This window comes from Dreissena polymorpha, chromosome 9, assembly GCF_020536995.1.
Source record: "Dreissena polymorpha isolate Duluth1 chromosome 9, UMN_Dpol_1.0, whole genome shotgun sequence".
NCBI classification, from domain to species: domain Eukaryota; kingdom Metazoa; phylum Mollusca; class Bivalvia; order Myida; family Dreissenidae; genus Dreissena; species Dreissena polymorpha.
In genome coordinates, this window is record NC_068363.1 from 93077653 (window position 1) to 93104574 (window position 26922).

The 26922-nt window shown below is 39.1% G+C and overlaps 1 protein-coding gene across 15 annotated transcripts in view; it reads left to right on the forward strand.

Annotated features, from left to right (window-relative positions):
• The window catches only part of LOC127846746 (uncharacterized), a 32443-nt gene extending 5926 nt beyond the window's left edge, over positions 1 to 26517 (forward strand). For 2 of the 15 annotated variants that reach the window (XM_052378249.1, XM_052378255.1), the window contains exons 2-6: positions 5535 to 5663; positions 8151 to 8225; positions 8983 to 9150; positions 9813 to 10471; positions 26067 to 26517. In XM_052378249.1, coding sequence (XP_052234209.1) covers positions 8166 to 8225; positions 8983 to 9150; positions 9813 to 10471; positions 26067 to 26328 — 1149 coding nt within the window. In that variant the 5' untranslated portion in view covers positions 5535 to 5663; positions 8151 to 8165 and the 3' untranslated portion in view covers positions 26329 to 26517. Of the gene's footprint in view, positions 1 to 462; positions 505 to 4301; positions 5683 to 8150; positions 8226 to 8982; positions 9151 to 9812; positions 10472 to 26066 lie in introns of those variants that run through there. The other 13 variants (XM_052378259.1, XM_052378261.1, XM_052378250.1 and 10 more) reach the window with 13 other exon arrangements.
• Positions 26518 to 26922: the final 405 nt, after the last annotated feature.

Genomic DNA, 26922 nt, shown 5'->3' on the forward strand with positions numbered 1-26922 from the left:
AAAATCGCTGTACACTTGATGTAGTTATGCCTGTTTTCGGGTGATCTTGAGTTGGATACCTTATTATAATATATATATTTATTTGATAGTGATTTTTTTTTTCAGAAAGTTGATTTTTCGTTATATTTTGATTATTTATCCTTCAAAATGATGTTTTCACTAATAAATATCATAGCCACACGCTAACTACCTGTGTTAATTTACAGGCCAATCCAACTCCATTGAAACATAAAATATTTCATTAAATAATGTTGTTTTTAAATGTTCAATGTTCAGTTACATGTATTTTTTTATTGTTTTCATTCATGTATTAAAAAATATTTAGAAAGCACACACTTCTACATTTGGCCTTATCAGCTGTTCTGGAGTAATGACGTCACATGTGTCATCCACAAACTTACATGAATTCAAAATGGCAGTTCATACTGATGGATGGTGTTTGTTAACTTGAATTTTGAAGACACAATTACAATTGAATTTGATTCTTTGTTATTATTCACACAGGTGAGGATTTAATTTATGCTTAATTATATTAATTTGATAAAAATAAAAATATAATTACATATTAAACTGTTCTATTTGTTATATCCACGAACTTACGATAGACCAGGATATCAATGCTATTGCATTCAAACTTGGTAAACTTACTAACTATCATAAGGGGACTGTGCAGGCAAAGTTATGTAACTCTGACTGGCATTTTGACCAAATTATGTTCCATTTTTATACTTAGAAAATTGAAAAATTGGTTAAGTTTTGTGTTTAGGTCCACTTTATTCCTTAAGTATCAAAGCTATTGCTTTCATACTTGCAACACTTACTAACTATCATAAGGAGACTGTGCAGACAAAGTTATGTAACTCTGACTGGCATTTTGACGGAATTATGGGCCCTTTATACTTGAAATTTTGGTTAACTTTTGTGTTTTGGTCCATGTTACCCCTAAAGTATCATAGATATTGCTTTCTTACTTGGAACACTCGCAAACTATCATAAGGGGACAGTAAAGGACAAGTTGCATAACTCTGGTTGTCATTTCTACAGAATTATGGTCCTTTTTTGACTTAGTAACTTTGAATATATGGTTACATTTTGTGCTCTTGTTTCAACTTCTTCCTCAGTTTATGGACAGAAATGTGTCAAACTGCATGTTTCTGCTGTTGGGTTATTATCATTACCGGTACTCTGTTTTGAATTTGAATGAGATAGGGCATGTTCAGAAATATCTTTTCTGATACCTTCAACTTTATCTATGAAAAAATCATTAAAATTTTGTGCTTACTCATCGGATGTTTTGCCAGACGGGAGAGCTATTTCAGATGGACCATCTAGTAAGTGTTTTGTGATTTTGTGCATGGTCTTTTGATCATGGCCACAGGATGTAACTTTATCTGAATAAATGTACACATGCTTTTTTCAACCTTTTGTTCATTTTGGCGCTATGGTTTCTATAAATTTCATGATCAATAGTGAGTCTCGATTTTAGCCATTTTTATGCCCCCCTTTGAAGAAGAGGGGGTATATTGCTTTGCTCATGTCGGTCGGTCGGTCTGTCGGTCGGTCGGTCCACCAGGTGGTTTCCGGATGATAACTCAAGCACGCTTGGGCCTAGGATCATGAAACTTCATAGGAACATTGATAATGACTCGCAGATGAACCCTATTGATTTTGAGGTCACTAGGTCAAAGGTCAAGGTCACAGTGACCCGAAATAGTTAAATGGTTTCTGGATGATAACTCAAGAACGCTTATGCCTAGGATCATGAAACTTGATAGGTAGATTGATCAGGACTCGCAGATGACCCCTATTGATTTTCAGGTCACGAGGTCAAAGGTCAAGGTGACCCGAAATAGTAAAATGGTTTCCGGATGATAACTCAAGAACGCTTATGCCTAGAATCATGAAACTTCATAGGTGGATTGATAATGACTGGCAGATGACCCCTATTGATTTTCAGGTCACTAGGTCAAGGTCACGGTGACCCGAAATAGTAAAATGGTTTCCGGATGATAACTCAAGAACGCTTATGCCTAGAATCATGAAACTTCATAGGTAGATTGATAATGACTGGCAGATGACATCTATTGATTTTCCGGTCACTAGGTCAAAATTCAAGGTGACCTGAAATAGTAAAATGGTTTCCGGATGATAACTCAAGAACGCTTATGCCTAGGATCATGAAACTTGATAGGTAGATTGATAATGACTCGCAGATGACCCCTTTTGATTTTCAGGTCACAAGGTCAAACAGGGGTTCCGCTGTCGATCGCCATTGGCGCCAAATGCCGCTAATTTTAAGTGGCTCCAATTTTTTTAAAGTGGCGAATTTCAAAAAATCGGTAAAATCCTATCCGAAAATGTACTGCGAGTCGAAAAGCACGCGACCGAGCATAAGCGGCCAGCGTTTGTCAGTTGTAAATATTGATTTACGACGATGTAAGCGACCTACAGTGTAGAGTGCACTGAAATCACGGAAGCGTGAAAGTGTTACAGTCGGTGTTTTTACTGCTATTGTCAAGTTTTATGGGGGTTATTATCGGATTAACGGTTCTTTTATGATAAAGAACACTCAATTATGTAACACTTAGGACAAACTGGCACAGAGATCAATGATTATAACGATATATAAGGCGGTGTTAATTTAAATTGAGATGTTTGTCGTTCAGATGTGTATCATTTTTTTCCCTTTCAGTTTATGTGCATCATATTAGCCAAATGACCAAATGTAACTGTTAAACAATTAAATTTAGATGTTTTATTTTCTGAAATGTAACTGTTTAACAATTAAATTGAGAGGCTTTATTTACTGATGTTTGAATTTTTTTCCCTTCCAGATGATGTACATTTGTGTGATTGTATGTTTAAATAAATGTTTATAAAAAATGTATGCAGCATACTGTTCCATTGATGTTAACATTATTAGATAAGTTTGGTTATATGTGATTATTTATCATGTGCAAACCAATGTTTTTATGTATAAATAAAGCTTATTAAGACCTTTGAAGTTACTTATTATTATTTATGTATTTACATACTTTTAAAAGTAATAATATAGTCAATGACATTGATGTTGTAAGCTTTCTAGGTTTCTTAGACGCTTGTCATAATTAATAAGGTCGGAATAACTAACAGTTTCGCGCCGCGAAAAAGTGGCGACAACTTTTTTTGGGCCAGTGGAACCCCTGGGACTCAAAGGTCAAGGTCACGGTGACTCGAAATAGTAAAATGGTTTCCGGAGGATGACTCAATAACGCTTATGCCTAGGATCATGAAACTTGATAGGTAGATTGATCATGACTCGCAGTTGACCCCTATTGATTTTCAGGTCACTATTTCAAAGGTCAAGGTCACAGTGACCCGAAATAGTAAAATGGTTTCCAAATGATAACTCAAGAACGCTTATGCTTAGGACTATGAAACTTCATAGGTACATTGATCATGACTCGCAGATGAACCCTATTGATTTCCAGGTCACTAGGTCAAAGGTCAAGGTCACGGTGACCCGAAATAGTAACATGGTTTCCGGATGATAACTGAAGAACGCTTATGCCTAGGATCATGAAACTTGATAGGTAGATTGATCAGGACTTGCAGATGACCCCTATTGATTTTTAGGTCACTTGGTCAAAGGTCAAGGTCACAGTGACAAAAAACATATTCACACAATGGCTGTCAATACAACGTAGAGCCCATATGGGGGGCATGCATGTTTTACAAACAGCCCTTGTCTTTCCAAATTTCGTTTGATATGTTTAGCGTCATGAAGCTCATCTGTGTACCATGGGCAAGTCGGCCTCAGGGTTAATTTTGTTCTTAGTGGAGCATGTTTGTCTACCAAAGGTGAAACTTAAGTACCATAAGTTTGGATAAGGGTTTCAGGGTCATGTGTATTTTCAAATTGTATTTCTGATTCTGTGGTATCCTGTTTAAATGTTTCAATATTGATTTCTCGTAGTTTCCGAAAGGTCACAGTTTTTCTTACCGAAGCTGGTTTTGATGCTCTTGCATTGAAGATGACGGCATAATGGTCTTTAGAAATGTTTCTTGAGGTGAGCTACTGAAAGTCCAGAATCTGTAACAACTACGTTGAGTACCGTATCCACAGTGTCCCTGGTGATCACGACGTCCAGAGTGTCCTCGTACATGTGTTGGCTCTTTTACATGCTGCATCATACCAAAAGAATGGAGTATGCTATCAGTGTTTTGTTTCACCTATAGGGGAATGGTGGCAGGGCCCGTCCTAAGGTGAAAAACACTTCGTTTTTTAGATAAAGGTGAAAATAAAAATTTACTCTTATATGTAATGATATAAATTTTATTATATGAATACATATGTATGTATGAATGTAATATTCACAGCTGAATGTCTCTGTCCTATTCCTTAAATATATATCAAAGGTTTTTTCAACATTAGTTTCAGACAGTTCAGCCGTCTTGCACAGTCTCAGATTTCCTAGCCATTTTGAGTCTAATTGGGATTTTTTAATCGATAAAATGGCAAATTTGAGCATTTTTTATCAATAAAATGGACCAAATTAGAATTTTTATATCAACAAATATTGACACAATATAGATACATAAGGTCTTTTCCTGGCCATTTTGGGAAAAATGCAATTCATATGAAAAGTCCACTGCATGATGTGGGAAAACTAATTTAATATAACTCTTCAAAATCATATTAATTTGTTATATACTTTGTTAGTTGTTTATGAAATAAATTTGAGATATATATAACATTAGAGAGTTCTTTCTTACAAAAAAAAAAATAAAAAAATAACTTCTGGAGGGCATTTTTTCTACAAAATTAGGGAAAAATATAATTATACTCTTTTTTTTATAGGGGAATGGGGCCCGAATATCAGCCCGAAATTGCCATAAAAAACACTGGTTATTGAATTTTAGAGTATCTTTATCAGACAGATCGTCAAGGTGGAAATTCAAATCACCGGTTAAAATGATGTTTTTATCTGTCGTTCCATATTTTGATAAAAACTGGGACCATTCTTCCTCTAAGGAAGTACTTGATTTTAAACCATTGTCGTTTGATGGAGGTGGTCTGTAGATCACAGCCAATAGTAGACAATAGTCTTTAATCTTTACACTACAGTCCATGTGTTCAAAGGTAGTGAATTGTTTGTCTTTAGTTGAAGTCAAGACTTTTATTTCAATGCTAGTCTTGTGTATTAGAGCAACACCACCCCCACGGCGACCAATGGGACGTAGTACATGTTTTATTTGGTAGCCTTCAGATAAGAGCTCGGTAAAGCAGGTTTTATCTGTTGATGTTTATGTTCTGATTTCGTTTCAGCTTATATTTACCGTCCCATACTTGTAAATTCTGACAAATTACGTTAGTTAAAGATGTTTTACAAAAATCAATCTACAGTAAAAATTTCAGTTCCAAAAATTCCACAGTTCCAAAACAAACTGCATTTCATTCAACATTTTCATAAAACCTTACCGTTAATAACTAAAAAAATTGGACAGTCACGAACAATAACATATCTATCTATACGGTCTAACTCCCCTTGCAGGTATTATTGACAGGTGATGATCATATGATGATTGTTTCTTCAACAAACTGGCAGTAAGCAGACAAACTGGCAGTAAGCAGACAAACTGGCAGTAAGCAGACAAACTGGCAGTAAGCAGACAAACTGGCAGTAAGCAGACAAACTGGCAGTAAGCAGACAACTTAACCCTTTGCATGCTGGGAAATTTGTCTTCTGCTAAAATGTCTTTTGCTGAATTTTAAAAATTAGCATTTTTTTTCGATTTTTTTTCAAAGAATACTATCAAAATAGCAAACAGTTTGGATCCTGATGAGACGCCACGTTCTGTGGCATCTCATCTGGATCCAAACTGTTTGCAAAGGCCTTCAAAATTTGGTTCCAGCACTGAAAGAGTTAAGTCAATCTTAATAATTTGAAATGCCCCCTTGCATTTCTTTGAAGGGTAACTAAATTGTACATGCAAATTAAGAGATCTGTGATTAAAAAAATATTATTTTCTTGAAATATTTTCTAAGGAAAATGGTCCTGGTAAGGGAAAGGATATCCCACGTAAGGATATATGTCTGAGAATCAGAAAACAATAAGACACGTTCTTTTTCTGACTTGATTAAACATGCAAAACAGGCACACTGCTACAAATTTCATTTCTAAAATTTATATGAAGTAAATCAGTGGTTGCCTCAAACTTTGTGCATACTGCTTGAAAATGTTATACAATTTTATCTTAAAAGGTATTAAAATACATTTGAACCATTTTAGTTATTATAATAATCATTATCCTAATATGATGGAGATGATCTGCAGTCCATAGCGGACCTCTCACCAATCTTTCTGCAGTCCATAGCAGACCTCTCACCAATCTTTCTGCAGTCCATAGCGGACCTCTCACCAATCTTTCTGCAGTCCATAGCGGACCTCTCACCAATCTTTCTGCAGTCCATAGCGGACCTCTCACCAATCTTTCTGCAGTCCATAGCGGACCTCTCACCAATCTTTCTGCAGTCCATAGCGGACCTCTCACCAATCTTTCTGCAGTCCATAGCGGACCTCTCAACAATCTTTCTGCAGTCCATAGCAGACCTCTCACCAATCTTTCTGGATCTGAAGTCCATAGCGAACCTCTCACCAATCTTTCTGCAGTCCATATCGGACCTCTCACCAATCTTTTTGGATCTGCAGTCCATAGCGAACCTCTCACCAATCTTTCTGCAGTCCATAGCGGACCTCTAACCAATCTTTCTGTTATTGAAAACACAGACTCCCTTGTGAGTGGATGTGAGTTGTTATTTAAATCATCTCCCTGTAACTGCTTAGACACCTGTACTGTGTGTGTATGAAATGTTAAGCATCTTAGTAGACAGGGAGGTTGGTTAGACAAAGCTCTCAATTATTTCTATCAGTCATAGCTAGAATATTGTATAGCTAGTTGCAATCCCAGCTATTGATCCTCTTAAGTGCAACTGGTAAAGACTTTTCCTTTAAACTCGCATGGCATCCAGTCGGTGCTTTTATTTGTAGTATAAGCCACAAACTATTTTCTTGTATAAAGAAACACAAAAAGATCATGGATATATCCCTTATGTGCAAATTAAAACATCTTACGTGTTGTGGTGTGCTCGCAGAATACTGCTAATAATATTAATCACAGTTTCAAACATGTCGATGGTTCATGAAAATGTGTTTTTATGCCCCCAGATCGAATGATCGGGGTTACTGTTTTTGGCCTGTCTGTCTGTAATTCTGTGGAAAACTTTAATCTTGGTTAAAGTTTTGCAATAACTTTTGCAATATTGAATATAGCAACTTGATACTTGGCATACATGTGTATCTCATCGAGCTGCACATTTTGAGTGGTGAAAGGTCAAGGTCATTGTTCAAGGTCAAAGGTCAAATATATGGCTTCAAAGTGGGGCAGTAGGGAACATTATGTTTCTGACAAACACAGCTCTTGTTGCCATGGACAATGCTGAGTATTCCAAATTGGAAAATACTGTATGTTAATTTATATGTAGGCTACCGCCGTATATCTTGACAAGAAACTGAGAAAGATGTGTTTTTTTATCAAGCTTTTGTTTTGAGAATTTTTCATCTCAAGGTAAATTGATATTGATGGTAACAGGTATTTTGTGTATTAGGATGTCTCAAATTGATTGAACTTGATTTTAAAAGACATACTTAAGACATAATTGTTTTACATGCATTTTCATGTTTGCCTTTATCAGGACGAATATTTAGCTGTACGAATGTATTAAAAAAAGCTTAAAGTACAAAAGAATTAATTGCATAGCCAGTGGTGGACTTGACACCAAGACTTCTCTGTGTTATTGTTTTCCCAACTTTGCTACACTGTACAAATGGAACTGGGTTATCATACCCCTCTCCCTTACTGTGACCAAGTTTGTCGCATGTCTTCTGTTCCAACCCTAAAGAACTGATAAGCTGCAGCCTCGTCCTGTTTTATGTTGGATGCATAAGCCATGTTCACATCAAATGATCTTAGCTTCTAATAGCGGGAAAGAGTTCACTTGTTTTTAGTTGTACTGAACCACTGAAAGCGTTAGTGGTAAAAATGATTTAGAAAAGACTTATTAGTAAATTGTATCCTGTTTTAAAACTACAAAATGACTTAAATTTCAGGTTTTTACAGCTATAATGCACTACAGGAAGCTTTTGAGTGGAGTTTGGAGAAAATTTGGAGTGAGGTGTTTAACAGTAAGAAAATATTATAATTATTCAGAACCAGAAATTTGGCATTTTCATTATTGATTTAAACAATTACTGCATTTATATAATTGTGCTAGTTTGTTTGTGTAATTAAAAAAAAAATCTTAAGTTTTTGTTACTCTAAAAATCATGTGGGCAGTGATATTACCAATTTCTAAACTTTAACCCTTTGCATGCTGGGTAATTTGTCGTCTGCTAAAATGTTGTCTGCTGAATTTCTAAAATTAGCATTTTCTTTGATGTTTTCAAAGAATACTATCAGAATAGCAAACTGTTTGGATCCTGATGAGACGCCACATTCTGTGGCGTCTCATCTGGATCCAAACTGTTTGCAAAGACCTTCAAAATTCATTTCCAGCATTGAGAAAATTAAGTAATCAATCCAGCATGAAACTCACTGATATTCCTGTACACAATTAAACTAAGCATAGAAAGAAGAGTTCTCATTTTAAGTAAATATGACATTGTGAAACATCATTTAAGAAACATAGTGATTTTAACAGTATAATTTGGCAGTGCTCTGTGACAAAGGTTTTTAATGCATGTGTGTAAAGTTTTGTGGCAGATTAGGCTGTGCAGTCTGCACAGGCTAATCAGGGAGGACACTTTCCACTTGGAACGAAAAATATCATTAAAGCGGAAAGTATCGTCCTTTATTAGCCTGTGCGGACGGCAAAGGCTAATCTGGGATGACACTTTACGTACATGCATTAAATCCCTTTCACATAGCATGGCCCATTTGTAGTTTTTTGGGACAAGCCAAAGTAGATCAGTGTATCAGCGATACCCAAATTCGTTCCACAGCCAGTATGAACATCTTTGTGAGAACGGCTTGGCCAAGTTGCTGCAATCCATTGATATTGAGTTTGATAAAATCAAGTATGAAATACTGAAAGCAGAAGAACACAAGCAGGTAAATTGTAGTGTGTCTTAACTGATTCTGAGTAAAAATGTAATTTCTTATGATTGTGTTGCAGAAAAATGTTGTATGTTCTATATGGCTTTTAACTGGGTTTGCAATAATCCAAGTTACAGAGTCCAGAAGGTTGAAGCTTCGGATATTTAAAAGTTCAATGAAACCCAAGTACCGGTAGACCAAATCTACTCCTAGCAATAACTACGGAATCTTTAAGTTAAGGATCTCCAACTTTGGACAGCTGGTTAGTAATGACCAGTGTTGAAACATAATGGGCTTTATGTGAAACGTTACTAATTTTAGTTATTTCTAGATACAAACAACCCTTTTCACGTTTTTTTTTCAACTTGTGTCAAATGGATATTTGTGGAATGTTAAAACTTTTAAATGTGTGTTTATCTTAAAGACTAGTTATCTATAAAAAAAAGTTATGATCTTTGAATGTTTAAAAAACATGATGATTGCCAATATGCCATATTATACATTTTCTTATTGTCTGAAGTTTACTGGCTTTTGCCTTTAAAGATGAGCCAATAAACACTGAGCCTTTTTTACTGTAATTACCATCCATAGGCTCTGTCAGTTGTCAATGATTTCTTAAATATAAGGTTTTTTGAAAAAAATAATTCAACAAGTCATCTGTATATGTTTCTTTTCAGATTCCTGAGAAAATGCGAGCTAAGGATTGGCTAACAGTAAGAAATTCTGACCAATCACAGCTGTTGGCATCATATTTGAATATAAAGACAGAACAAGAGACGTTGAATAACTTGAGAACTTATAGGAGTAAACTAAAACAGGAAATAGAAAACACGTTAGATGGTTTGGATCAAGCTGGATGTAATCTTAATTCCTTCATGTGTGTGGATAGAAACGCTTGGACTAAGTGTATTCAGGAAAGAAATGCATGGAAAGATATTCACAGCTTAAAGTTTGGAAAACCTGTTATCATTTTCAATAAAGGTGTATGCAATGAACAATTTCAATCTTTAACCTGTTTTCATCCATATGTTTTTATAAACATGAATAGAGCTCATTTGAGTCCGTTGTGTATATATTATTTCCACTTCAGTGCTTCTGTGAATGAATCTTATCCTTTTATAATGTGGCAAAAAGGCAACCTGACCGAAAGTACTATTATTGAGAAAGACAGATTGGTATACATCAGTAATGTCTCGGAAAACTTTTACAACCCGAAAAATGATGATATTCCTGTGTTATTTAACCAGAGTTTTGCGATAGGACAGCACTCCATCCTTACTGCAGCAGAAAAGTTTGGGATTCGACATGCATCTTTCCCTATTGAAAAATATATACAGTAAGTTTCAAATAGGATTTCATGTTTTAAGTTTTTCACATAGATTACCATTTTGGCTGTTCAAACTGTAACAAAAATACTATTTTGTGAGAGTTTTTTCTACCAAATTAGTTAATAAACAAGTTAAGGCCTTGTTGATCTCTACAATTTTTAAATGCTGTTAAACCAGCTGCCTCTTTTTTGGGAATTCTTAACTGATTTTTAGGCAATTTTTTAGTGAAAAACCTTAGTCTTGTTGTCTACAAAATCCTGGTGGTAGGGGTGGGTCAGCATTAAGATGTTGTTAACTACTTGTGCTAAAGTGTAATTATCATTTTTAGCTTATCTAATTTTTGAAAAAAAAAAGAGCTATTGCCATCACCTTGGCGTCTGCGTCGGCGTGCGGTTAAGTTTTGTGTTTAGGTCCACTTTTCTCAGAAAGTATCAATGCTATTGCATTCAAACTTGGTACACTTACTTACTATCATGAGGGGACTGAGCAGGCAAAGATAGATAACTCTGGCTTGCATTTTGACAGAATTATGTGCCCTTTTTATACTTAGAAAATTGATAATTTGGTTAAGTTTTGTGTTTAGGTTCATTATATTCCTTAAGTATCAAAGGTATTGCGTTCATACTTGCAACACTTTCTAACTATCATAAGGGGACTGTGCAGGCAAAGTTATGTAACTCTGACTGGCATTTTGACAGAATAACGTGCCCTTTTTATACTTAGACAATTAAAAATTTGGTTAAGTTTTGTGTTTAGGTCCACTTTATTCCTTAAGTATCAAAGCTATTGCTTTTATACTTGCAACACTTACTAACTATCTTAAGGGGACGTTGCAGGCGAAGTTATGTAACTCTGACTGGCATTTTGACAGAATTATGGGCCCTTTATACTTAGAAATTGAACATTTGATTATATTTTGTGTTTTGGTCCACTTTACTCCTAAAGTATCATAGATATTGCTTTCATTCTTGGAACACTCTCAAACTATCATAAGGGGACAGTACAGGACAAGTTGCATAACTCTGGTTGTCATTTTGATGGAAGTATGGCCCTTTTTTGACTTAGTAACTTTGAATATATGGTTAAATTTTGGGTGCAGATCCACTTTACTTCTAAAGTATCAAGGCTATTGCTTTCAAACTTCAAATACTTGTATGCTATCATGAGGAAACTGTACCTGGCAAGTTGAATTTTACCTTGACCTTTGAATGGCCTTTACTATCAAGGTCAAATTATTAAATTGTGCTAAAATTGCCTTAACTTCCTTATTTAGTAGGATTAGATTTGATTGATATTTTGACATAACAACTCTTACCTGACATACCACAATAGACTCCACCCCCCCCCCCCCCCGAATCCTTCCCCCCCCAAAAAAATAAATATATTTTTTTTTTTTTTAAAGATCATAAAAAAAGTATATATAATTAATGACTACGCCCTCACACTATACCCCCCCCCCCACTGCCCCCCCACCCCCCTATTTTTTTTTAAACATGGTTAAAAAACAGAATTTTTTTAGTTTATTTTTGAAATACCGTCCAACCATCCCACCCAAGAATACCCTCCCCCCCCCCCCCCCCCCCAAAAAAAAAATAAATTGTTTTTAGTCCCCTACCGGTTTCACCGGAGGGGACTTATGATTTTGTATCCGTCAGTCCGTCACACTTTTCTGGATCCTGCGATAACTCTAAAAGTTCTTAATATTTTTTCATGAAACTTGGAATATGGATAGATGGCAATATGGACATTATGCACGTCATTTCATTTTGTTCTTACGTCAAAAATTGTGGTTGCTATGGCAACAAATAGACTAGAAATACTGCTTAAAATGGTGTTTTTTTCTGGATCCTGCGATAACTCTAAAAGTTCTTAATATTTTTTCATGAAACTTGGAATATGGATATATGGCAATATGGACATTATGCACGTCATTTCATTTTGTTCCTACGTCAAAAATTGTGGTTGCTATGGCAACAAATAGACTAAAAATACTGCTGAAAATGGTGTTTTTTTCTGGATCCTGCGATGACTTTAAAAGTTCTTAATAATTTTTCATGAAACTTGGATTATGGATAGATGGCAATATGGGCATTATGCACATCATTTCATTTTGTTCCTACGTCGAAAATTCTGGTTGCTATGGCAACAAATAAAAAAAATATTCTGACAATGGTGGAATTTCTGACAATGGTGGAGCCGGTAGGGGACTTTTATTGCTTGGCAATAGTCTTGTTTTTGCATTTTTTTCTTATTTTTGGAAGATAATGTAATAAATGACCCACACTTTATACCCCTCTCCATCCCACCCTTCCCTCCTTTGTGATTGAAGTATTGAGATAGGTCCCTTCACCTTTAAAAGAAAAATAGATGAGCAGTCTGCGCCCGCAAGGCGGTGCTGTTGTATATAGGTTCTTTTCAGGGCCAATCTTCATAAAAAAATGTACACAAATGTTCCACAGAGGGGCTTCTGTCAAACAGTTGCTACTGATTTACCATTTAATGAATATTTAACCAGGTTTTCCGAATGAAAAAACTGGTTATTAGATTGGCAAATGCGGGCGGGCTGGCTGGCTGGCGTGCTGGCGGGCGGGCGGAACAAGCTTGTCCGGGCCATAACTATGTCGTTCATTGTCAGATTTTAAAATCATTTGGCACATTTGTTCACCATCATTGGACGGTGTGTCGTGCGAAATAATTACGTTGATATCTCCAAGGTCAAATTCACACTTTGAGTTCAAAGGTCAAAAATGGCCATAAATGAGCTTGTCCTGGCCATAACTATGTCATTCATTGTGAGATTTTAAAATCACTTGGCACATTTGTTCACCATCATGGGACGGTGTGTCGCACTAAAGAATCACGTCAATATCTCCAATGTCAAGGTCGCCACGACTAAAAATAGATTAAAAAAAAAAAAAACTTACAAAGGGGGTTAATTTTGTTTGTTCATTTCAAAAGTTCAGTTTGAGTTTTCTCCCTTTATCAGATTTTTTTTTCACAATGAAAACCTGGTTTTGTGACAATTTTGTCCCTTGTTATTTATGTATCTTGCATAAAAAAAAAATTGGTATGCATTATAACATGTCATCTTGAAAAGTTCATTTGAGGCAAACTTCTAAAAATGCTGTGTAAAAAAATGTCGGTAAATTTTTGTCATCTGTCTTGTTATTTATCATTTACCAGATATGTATTACGTCTTTTCAAACCTTGTTTGATGAAATACTTTTACATGCTGAATAAAATTTCCATACTTTTGTGATCGCCTTTTGTCCGTCGTCCATTGTGCTGCGTCATCATTTTCCTTGTTAACACTCTAGAGGCCACATTTATTGTCCAATTTTCATGAAATTCGATCAGAATATTGGTCTCTATAATATCTTGGATGAGTTCGAAAATGGTTACGTTTGCTTGAAAAACATGGCTGCCAAAGGGCGGGGCATTTTTCCTTATAGGGCTATATATGACTATAGTAAAACCTTGTTAACACTCTAGATGCCCATTTAACATTTATTGTCCAATCTTAATGAAACTTGGTCAGAAGATTCATCCCAATAATATCTTGGACGAGTTCGACAATGCTGCCAGTTGGTTGAAAAACATGGCCGCCAGGAGGCGGGGCATTTTTCCTTTTATGGCTATGGTAAAACCTTGTTAACACTATAGAGGCCACATTTATTTTCCAATTATGATCATGAAACTTGGTCTGAAGATTTGTCCCAATGATATCTTGGACAAGTTTGAAAATCGTTCCGGTTGCTTAAAAAACATGGCCACCAGGAGCGGGGCATTTTTCCTTATATGGCTATATGGCTTTAGTAGAACCTTGTTAACACTTTAGAGGCCACATTTATTTTCCAATCTAAATGAAACTTGGTCAGATGATTCATCCCAATAATATGTTGGACGAGTTGGAAAATGGTTTCGTTTGCTTGAAAAACATGGCTGCCAAGGGGCGGGGCATTTTTCCTTATATGGCTATAGTAAAATCTTGTTAACACTATGGGGGCCACATTTATTATCCGATCTTCATTAAACTTGAAAAGATGATTCATCCCAACAACATCTTAGACAAGTTCAAAAATGATGCCGGTAGGTTGAAAAACATGGCAGCCAGGGGGCGGGGCTTTTTTCTTTATATGGCTATAGTAAAACCTTGTTAACACTCTAGTTTAATTACCTCCCTTTCTTTCATGTACATATATTTAATTCTCTACAGCAAAATTGCAACACCATATAATTAATTGATCCTTGAAATATAAATAGATGACAAAGGTGCCATGTTTTACAAATATTATTCTACTCTCTATAACAAATGTTGTCATACAAGCAAACACATTTCGGCGGGGATTTGGCACTACTGTGACAAGCTCTTGTTCTTATGACATCTTGGGCTGCACAGAACAGGTCAGTTCCTTTGAATCTCAGGTGAGCGACTTAGGGCCTTTCAGGTCCTCTTGTTCTCCAACCTGGACATAAATCCTCACGTGCAACATAAAAATGGCTTATATTTTATTTCTGCATTTTTAATTAGAAATGTGTAGATTATTTGATGTTTGCTAGTTAATCTCATTTCATTTCTTTAAATTGATAATTCCAATCAAAACATATTTCTTACCGCAATATTTGTTGGCCATATAATGTTGTTTATCCCAATCAATTCTTATCAGAATTTTAATGTAATTGTATTGCTGTTAAAAGTTTAAATACATTGCCTTTCTTCTTTTCCATTGGACATATAATAATACAGTCTCTGCGGCCAATGTTATTCACCTATCAAAACTTCTTTCTAATGTACCTTCCATTATTAATTGATAGTGTTCCAAGGATGACAAATTTAATCATCCAGGGTGTTCTATGGAATCAGGCAAATGTAAAATTGACCAATTTGTTTAACAGAAAAGTTGCAATTAGCATGCTTAAAAGTTAATCGACAAGTCAGTCAGTCCACCAGTTGACTTTTTATAGAATACTCTTGAATGGTGTGCATTTCTTTTATATGAGTTTTCCTCTGTTTAAATGGGGTTTAATGCATGTGCCTCAAGTGTCGTCCCAGATTAGCCTGTGCAGGGACAATACTTTCCGCCTGAACTGGATTTCTTTAAAAAGGGGACTGCCTGTTAACATAAAAAACATTTAAATCAGAAAGTGTCGTCCTTGATTATTCTTTTCTGACTGCACAAGATACTGTGGGAGGACACTTGACGTACATGCATATAGCCCGTTAGCATAATATGGGAGGACACTTGACGTACATGCATATAGCCCGTTAGCATAATGTGGGAGGACACTTGACATACATGCATATAGCCTGTTAGCATAATGTGGTAGGACACTTGACGTACATGCATATAGCCCGTTAGTATAATGTGAGAGGACACTTGACGTACATTCATATAGCCTGTTAGCATAATGTGAGAGGACACTTGACGTACATGCATATAGCCTGTTAGTATAATGTGAGAGGACACTTGACGTACAATCATATAGCCTGTTAGCATAATGTGGTAGGACACTTGACGTACATGCATATAGCCTGTTAGTATAATGTGAGAGGACACTTGACGTACATTCATATAGCCTGTTAGCATAATGTGAGAGGACACTTGACGTACATGCATATAGCTCGTTAGCATAATGTGAGAGGACACTTGACGTACATGTATATAGCCTGTTAGCATAATGTGAGAGGACACTTGACGTACATGTATATAGCCCGTTAGCATAATGTGGGAGGACACTTGACGTACATGCATATAGCCGGTTAGTATAATGTGGGAGGACACTTGACGTACATGCATATAGCCCGTTAGCATAATGTGAGAGGACACTTGACGACGTAGCATGCGTATATAGCATAATATGTAGACACTTGTGAGACACTTGCATATAGCCCGTTAGCATAATGTGGGAGGACACTTGACGTACATGCATATAGCCCGTTAGCATAGTGAGAGGACACATGCGTGAGAGTTAGCATATGTGGAGAGACTTGACATGTACATGCATATAGCCGTTAGCATAATGTGGGAGACGTACACTTGACGTACATGCATAGCATAATGTAGTTAGCATAATGGGAGGTTAGCATAATGTGGGAGGACACTTGACGTACATGCATATAGCCCGTTAGCATAATGAGGAGGCCCTTGAGAGGACATGCATATAGCCCGTTAGCATAATGTGGGAGGACACTTGACGCATATAGCCCGTTAGCATAGCATATAGCATAGCCGTTAGCATGTTAGCATAATGTGGGAGGACACACGTACATGCATATAGCCCGTTAGCATAATGTGGTACTTGACGTACATTAGGACACTTGACGTACATGCATATAGCCTGTTAGCATAATGTGAGAGGACACTTGACGTACATGCATATAGCCCGTTAGCATAATGTGGGAGGACACTTGACGTACACATATATAGCATAATGTTAGGACACTTGACGTACATAGCCGTGGGAGGACATACATGCATATAGCCTGTTAGCATAATGTGGGAGGACACTTGACATACATGCATATAATGCCCGTTAGTATAGCCATAATGGGAGGACATAATGTGAGAGGACACTTGACGTACATGCATATAGCCCGTTAGCATAATGTGGGAGGACACTTGACGTACATGCATATAGCCCGTTAGCATAATGTGGGAGGACACTTGACGTACATGCATATAGCCCGTTAGCATAATGTGGGAGGACACTTGACGTACATGCATATAGCCCGTTAGCATGTGCATATAGCATAATGTGGGAGGACACTTGCATATATAATAATGTGAGAGGACACTTGACGTACATGCATATAGCCTGTTAGCATAATGTGAGAGGACACTTGACGTACATGCATATAGCCTGTTAGCATAATGTGGGAGGACACTTGACGTACATGCATATAGCCTGTTAGCATAATGTGGGAGGACACTTGACGTACATGCATATAGCCTGTTAGCATAATGTGGGAGGACACTTGACGTACATGCATATAGCCTGTTAGCATAATGTGGGAGGACACTTGACGTACATGCATATAGCCGTTAGCATAATGTGAGAGGACACTTGACGTACATGCATATAGCCTGTTAGCATAATGTGGGAGGACACTTGACGTACATGCATATAGCCCGTTAGCATAATGTGGAGAGGACACTTGACGTACATGCATATAGCCTGTTAGCATAATGTGGGAGGACACTTGACGTACATGCATATAGCCTGTTAGCATAATGTGGGAGGACACTTGACGTACATGCATATAGCCCGTTAGCATAATGTGGGAGGACACTTGACATACATGCATATAGCCCGTTAGCATAATGTGGGAGGACACTTGACGTACATGCATATAGCCCTGTTAGCATAATGTGGGAGGACACTTGACGTACATGCATATAGCCCTGTTAGCATAATGTGAGGAGGACACTTGACGTACATGCATATAGCCCGTTAGCATAATGTGGGAGGACACTTGACAGTACATGCATATAGCCCGTTAGCATAATGTGGAGGACACTTGACGTACATGCATATAGCCCGTTAGCATAATGTGGGAGGACACTTGACGTACATGCATATAGCCCGTTAGCATAATGTGGGAGGACACTTGACGTACATGCATATAGCCCGTTAGCATAATGTGAGAGGACACTTGACGTACATGCATATAGCCTGTTAGCATAATGTGAGAGGACACTTGACGTACATGCATATAGCCTGTTAGCATAATGTGGGAGGACACTTGACGTACATGCATATAGCCCGTTAGCATAATGTGGGAGGACACTTGACGTACATGCATATAGCCTGTTAGCATAATGTGGGAGGACACTTGACGTACATGCATATAGCCTGTTAGCATAATGTGGGAGGACACTTGACAGTACATGCATATAGCCTGTTAGCATAATGTGGGAGGACACTTGACGTACATGCATATAGCCCGTTAGCATAATGTGGGAGGACACTTGACGTACATGCATATAGCCCGTTAGCATAATGTGGGAGGACACTTGACGTACATGCATATAGCCTGTTAGCATAATGTGAGAGGACACTTGACGTACATGCATATAGCCCGTTAGCATAATGTGGAGAGGACACTTGACGTACATGCATATAGCCTGTTAGCATAATGTGGGAGGACACTTGACGTACATGCATATAGCCCGTTAGCATAATGTGGGAGGACACTTGACGTACATGCATATAGCCTGTTAGCATAATGTGGGAGGACACTTGACGTACATGCATATAGCCTGTTAGCATAATGTGGAGAGGACACTTGACGTACATGCATATAGCCCGTTAGCATAATGTGGGAGGACACTTGACGTACATGCATATAGCCCGTTAGCATAATGTGGGAGGACACTTGACGTACATGCATATAGCCGGTTAGCATAATGTGAGAGGACACTTGACGTACATGCATATAGCCCGTTAGCATAATGTGGAGGACACTTGACGTACATGCATATAGCCCGTTAGCATAATGTGGGAGGACACTTGACGTACATGCATATAGCCTGTTAGCATAATGTGGGAGGACACTTGACGTACATGCATATAGCCCGTTAGCATAATGTGGGAGGACACTTGACGTACATGCATATAGCCCGTTAGCATAATGTGGGAGGACACTTGACGTACATGCATATAGCCCGTTAGCATAATGTGGGAGGACACTTGACGTACATGCATATAGCCGTTAGCATAATGTGGGAGGACACTTGACGTACATGCATATAGCCCGTTAGCATAATGTGGGAGGACACTTGACGTACATGCATATAGCCTGTTAGCATAATGTGGGAGGACACTTGACGTACATGCATATAGCCCGTTAGCATAATGTGGGAGGACACTTGACGTACATGCATATAGCCCGTTAGCATAATGTGGGAGGACACTTGACGTACATGCATATAGCCCGTTAGCATAATGTGGGAGGACACTTGACGTACATGCATATAGCCCGTTAGCATAATGTGGGAGGACACTTGACGTACATGCATATAGCCCTGTTAGCATAATGTGGGAGGACACTTGACGTACATGCATATAGCCCGTTAGCATAATGTGGGAGGACACTTGACGTACATGCATATAGCCGTTAGCATAATGTGGGAGGACACTTGACGTACATGCATATAGCCCGTTAGCATAATGTGGGAGGACACTTGACGTACATGCATATAGCCTGTTAGCATAATGTGGGAGGACACTTGACGTACATGCATATAGCCCGTTAGCATAATGTGGGAGGACACTTGACGTACATGCATATAGCCCGTTAGCATAATGTGGGAGGACACTTGACGTACATGCATATAGCCCGTTAGCATAATGTGGGAGGACACTTGACGTACATGCATATAGCCCGTTAGCATAATGTGAGAGGACACTTGACGTACATGCATATAGCCTGTTAGCATAATGTGGGAGGACACTTGACGTACATGCATATAGCCTGTTAGCATAATGTGGGAGGACACTTGACGTACATGCATATAGCCTGTTAGCATAATGTGGGAGGACACTTGACGTACATGCATATAGCCTGTTAGCATAATGTGGGAGGACACTTGACGTACATGCATATAGCCCGTTAGCATAATGTGGGAGGACACTTGACGTACATGCATATAGCCTGTTAGCATAATGTGAGAGGACACTTGACGTACATGCATATAGCCGTTAGCATAATGTGGGAGGACACTTGACGTACATGCATATAGCCCGTTAGCATAATGTGGGAGGACACTTGACGTACATGCATATAGCCCGTTAGCATAATGTGGGAGGACACTTGACGTACATGCATATAGCCTGTTAGCATAATGTGGGAGGACACTTGACGTACATGCATATAGCCGGTTAGCATAATGTGAGAGGACACTTGACGTACATGCATATAGCCCGTTAGCATAATGTGGAGGACACTTGACGTACATGCATATAGCCCGTTAGCATAATGTGGGAGGACACTTGACGTACATGCATATAGCCCGTTAGCATAATGTGGGAGGACACTTGACGTACATGCATATAGCCCGTTAGCATAATGTGGGAGGACACTTGACGTACATGCATATAGCCCGTTAGCATAATGTGGGAGGACACTTGACGTACATGCATATAGCCCGTTAGCATAATGTGGGAGGACACTTGACGTACATGCATATAGCCGGTTAGCATAATGTGGGAGGACACTTGACGTACATGCATATAGCCCGTTAGCATAATGTGGGAGGACACTTGACGTACATGCATATAGCCCGTTAGCATAATGTGGGAGGACACTTGACGTACATGCATATAGCCCGTTAGCATAATGTGGGAGGACACTTGACGTACATGCATATAGCCGTTAGCATAATGTGGGAGGACACTTGACGTACATGCATATAGCCCGTTAGCATAATGTGGGAGGACACTTGACGTACATGCATATAGCCCGTTAGCATAATGTGGGAGGACACTTGACGTACATGCATAGCCCGTTAGCATAATGTGGGAGGACACTTGACGTACATGCATATAGCCCGTTAGCATAATGTGAGAGGACACTTGACGTACATGCATATAGCCCGTTAGCATAATGTGGGAGGACACTTGACGTACATGCATATAGCCCGTTAGCATAATGTGGAGGACACTTGACGTACATGCATATAGCCCGTTAGCATAATGTGGGAGGACACTTGACGTACATGCATATAGCCCGTTAGCATAATGTGGGAGGACACTTGACGTACATGCATATAGCCCGTTAGCATAATGTGGGAGGACACTTGACGTACATGCATATAGCCCGTTAGCATAATGTGGGAGGACAACTTGACGTACATGCATATAGCCCGTTAGCATAATGTGGGAGGACACTTGACGTACATGCATATAGCCCGTTAGCATAATGTGGAGAGGACACTTGACGTACATGCATATAGCCCGTTAGCATAATGTGGGAGGACACTTGACGTACATGCATATAGCCCTTTAGCATAATGTGGGAGGACACTTGAAGGTACATGCATATAGCCCGTTAGCATAATGTGGGAGGACACTTGACGTACATGCATATAGCCCGTTAGCATAATGTGGGAGACACTTGACGTACATGCATATAGCCCGTTAGCATAATGTGAGGAGGACACTTGACGTACATGCATATAGCCCGTTAGCATAATGTGAGAGGACACTTGACGTACATGCATATAGCCCTGTTAGCATAATGTGAGAGGACACTTGACGTACATGCATATAGCCCGTTAGCATAATGTGAGAGGACACTTGACGTACATGCATATAGCCCGTTAGCATAATGTGGGAGGACACTTGACTGCACATGCATATAGCCCGTTAGCATAATGTGGAGGACACTTGACGTACATGCATATAGCCCGTTAGCATAATGTGGGAGGACACTTGACGTACATGCATATAGCCCGTTAGCATAATGTGGGAGGACACTTGACGTACATGCATATAGCCCGGTTAGCATAATGTGGGAGGACACTTGACGTACATGCATATAGCCCGTTAGCATAATGTGGGAGGACACTTGACGTACATGCATATAGCCCTGTTAGCATAATGTGGGAGGACACTTGACGTACATGCATATAGCCCGTTAGCATAATGTGGGAGGACACTTGACGTACATGCATATAGCCCGTTAGCATAATGTGGGAGGACACTTGACGTACATGCATATAGCCCGTTAGCATAATGTGGGAGGACACTTGACGTACATGCATATAGCCCGTTAGCATAATGTGGGAGGACACTTGACGTACATGCATATAGCCCGTTAGCATAATGTGGGAGGACACTTGACGTACATGCATATAGCCCGTTAGCATAATGTGGGAGGACACTTGACGTACATGCAAATAGCCCGTTAGCATAATGTGGGAGGACACTTGATGTACATGCATATAGCCGGTTAGCATAACTGTGGAGGACACTTGACGTACATGCATATAGCCCGTTAGCATAATGTGGGAGGACACTTGACGTACATGCATATAGCCCGTTAGCATAATGTGGGAGGACACTTGACGTACATGCATATAGCCCGTTAGCATAATGTGGGAGGACACTTGACGTACATGCATATATCCCGTTAGCATAATGTGAGAGGACACTTGACGTACATGCATATAGCCGGTTAGCATAATGTGGGAGGACACTTGACGTACATGCATATAGCCCGTTAGCATAATGTGGGAGGACACTTGACGTACATGCATATAGCCCGTTAGCATAATGTGGGAGGACACTTGAGGTACATGCATATAGCCCGTTAGCATAATGTGGGAGGACACTTGACGTACATGCATATAGCCTGTTAGCATAATGTGGGAAGGACACTTGACGTACATGCATATAGCCCGTTAGCATAATGTGAGAGGACACTTGACGTACATGCATATAGCCCGTTAGCATAATGTGGGAGGACACTTGACGTACATGCATATAGCCGTTAGCATAATGTGGGAGGACACTTGACGTACATGCATATAGCCCGTTAGCATAATGTGGGAGGACACTTGACGTACATGCATATAGCCCGTTAGCATAATGTGGGAGGACACTTGACGTACATGCATATAGCCTGTTAGCATAATGTGGGAGGACACTTGACGTACATGCATATAGCCAGTTAGCATAATGTGGGAGGACACTTGACGTACATGCATATAGCCCGTTAGCATAATGTGGGAGGACACTTGACGTACATGCATATAGCCCGTTAGCATAATGTGAGAGGACACTTGACGTACATGCATATAGCCCGTTAGCATAATGTGAGAGGACACTTGACGTACATGCATATAGCCCGTTAGCATAATGTGGAGGACACTTGACGTACATGCATATAGCCGTTAGCATAATGTGGGAGGACACTTGACGTACATGCATATAGCCCGTTAGCATAATGTGGAGAGGACACTTGACGTACATGCATATATCCCGTTAGCATAATGTGAGAGGACACTTGACGTACATGCATATAGCCGGTTAGCATAATGTGGGAGGACACTTGACGTACATCTAATAGCCCGTTAGCATAATGTGGGAGGACACTTGACGTACATGCATATAGCCCGTTAGCATAATGTGGGAGGACACTTGAGGTACATGCATATAGCCCGTTAGCATAATGTGGGAGGACACTTGACGTACATGCATATAGCCTGTTAGCATAATGTGGGAAGACACTTGACGTACATGCATATAGCCCGTTAGCATAATGTGAGAGGACACTTGACGTACTTGCATATAGCCCGTTAGCATAATGTGGGAGGACACTTGATGCACATGCATATAGCCCGTTAGCATAATGTGGGAGGACACTTGACGTACATGCATATAGCCCGTTAGCATAATGTGGGAGGACACTTGACGTACATGCATATAGCCCGTTAGCATAATGTGGGAGGACACTTGACGTACATGCATATAGCCCGTTAGCATAATGTGGGAGGACACTTGACGTACATGCATATAGCCCGTTAGTATAATGTGAGAGGACACTTGATGTACATGCATATAGCCCGTTAGCATAATGTGGCAGGACACTTGACGTACATGCATATAGCCCGTTAGCATAATGTGGGAGGACACTTGACGTACATGCATATAGCCCGTTAGCATAATGTGAGAGGACACTTGATGTACATGCATATAGCCTGTTAGCATAATGTGGGAGGACACTTGATGTACATGCATATAGCCAGTTAGCATAATGTGAGAGGACACTTGATGTACATGCATATAGCCAGTTAGCATAATGTGAGAGGACACTTGACGTACATGCATATAGCCCGTTAGCATAATGTGAGAGGACACTTGACGTACATGCATATAGCCCGTTAGCATAATGTGAGAGGACACTTGACGTACATGCATATAGCCGGTTAGCATAATGTGAGAGGACACTTGACGTACATGCATATAGCCCGTTAGCATAATGTGAGAGGACACTTGACATACATGCATATAGCCCGTTAGCATAATGTGAGAGGACACTTGACGTACATGCATATAGCCCGTTAGCATAATGTGAGAGGACACTTGACGTACATGCATATAGCCCGTTAGCATAATGTGAGAGGACACTTGACGTACATGCATATAGCCTGTTAGCATAATGTGAGAGGACACTTGACGTACATGCATATAGCCCGTTAGCATAATGTGAGAGGACACTTGACGTACATGCATATAGCCCGTTAGCATAATGTGGGAGGACACTTGACGCACATGCATATAGCCGGTTAGCATAATGTGAGAGGACACTTGACGTACATGCATATAGCCTGTTAGCATAATGTGAGAGGACACTTGACGTACATGCATATAGCCCGTTAGCATCATGTGGGAGGACACTTGACGTACATGCATATAGCCCGTTAGCATCATGTGGGAGGACACTTGACGTACATGCATATAGCCCGTTAGCATAATGTGGGAGGACACTTGACGTACATGCATATAGCCCGTTAGCATAATGTGGGAGGACACTTGACATACATGCATATAGCCCGTTAGCATAATGTGAGAGGACACTTGACGTACATGCATATAGCCTGTTAGCATAATGTGAGAGGACACTTGACGTACATGCATATAGCCCGTTAGCATAATGTGGGAGGACACTTGACGTACATGCATATAGCCCGTTAGCATAATGTGAGAGGACACTTGACGTACATGCATATAGCCCGTTAGCATAATGTGGGAGGACACTTGACGTACATGCATATAGCCCGTTAGCATAATGTGGGAGGACACTTGACGTACATGCATATAGCCCGTTAGCATAATGTGAGAGGACACTTGACGTACATGCATATAGCCCGTTAGCATAATGTGGGAGGACACTTGACGTACATGCATATAGCCCGTTAGCATAATGTGGGAGGACACTTGACGTACATGCATATAGCCTGTTAGCATAATGTGGGAGGACACTTGACATACATGCATATAGCCCGTTAGCATAATGTGGGAGGACACTTGACGTACATGCATATAGCCGGTTAGCATAATGTGAGAGGACACTTGACGTACATGCATATAGCCCGTTAGCATAATGTGAGAGGACACTTGACGTACATGCATATAGCCTGTTAGCATAATGTGAGAGGACACTTGACGTACATGCATATAGCCCGTTAGCATAATGTGGGAGGACACTTGACGTACATGCATATAGCCCGTTAGCATAATGTGGGAGGACACTTGACGTACATGCATATAGCCTGTTAGCATAATGTGGGAGGACACTTGAGGTACATGCATATAGCCCGTTAGCATAATGTGGGAGGACACTTGATGTACATGCATATAGCCGGTTAGCATAATGTGGGAGGACACTTGACGTACATGCATATAGCCGGTTAGCATAATGTGGGAGGACACTTGACGTACATGCATATAGCCGGTTAGCATAATGTGGGAGGACACTTGACGTACATGCATATAGCCCGTTAGCATAATGTGGCAGAACACATGACGTACATGCATATAGCCCGTTTTCCCAGAATAAGGTAAATATCTTTTAATGTCTTGTATATGTTTTTTCAGCATAGGAAAAGTGCCCCGCCACCCTGCCCTGGATTTAACCGTTCCTCAGCAACTGGAGATCCTTCGTGACCTTGAACTTGGTCTTTACTGGGAGACAGCCATCACCAGGAATATCTTCTTTCCCCCAAGTAGCATCACCAAGGCGTCCGAAATATACAAGCACATACGCCAAAAACGGGATGAGTTCAATTACAAGTTGATCAGTGATCTGACAATGGCGATGACAGAGAATTGCTATTCTGATGAATCAGACAGTTCATAACGATTTTGTGTTGTGTTTAAATGAACTTTAAAACAATTATCCGCCTTTTTGACGAAGGTCAGTTTTTTAATGTTTGCAATATGTTTGAAACTAATTTTTTCTTTAAATAAACAGCGAGCTGTTATATTATAATAAAAATTTGTCACAACTTTTATGTTGTTTAAGGATAAATAAATAAGATATGTTTTATATACTTAGAAATTATGGCTTGTATCAAATATGGTAAAATGTTGTATGTGTACAAAAAATGATTTTTTGGACATGTTAAAGGGCCTATGTCAATGGGAAACTGGCGCCATAATGCACTTTATTGTATAAATAATATGATTTGCAAAATACTAAAACCTTAGTATTGAATAAAAAATATAAAACAGTAAGATGTTTGCTAAAAACAAGTAAGCAAAAGTTTTTAACAAAATCAAAGTTTGAATCAAATTCATGGCTTACAAGCAACACAAAATTCAGACTTCAGACAGACAAAAATCCAACTGCACAATAACGCATATTAAAGAGTAATATTTAGAATGTTGTTACATACAGACAGAAAATTCTAATGTCAGTATGAAAACATGTAAGGGCAAAAAAGATTATGAA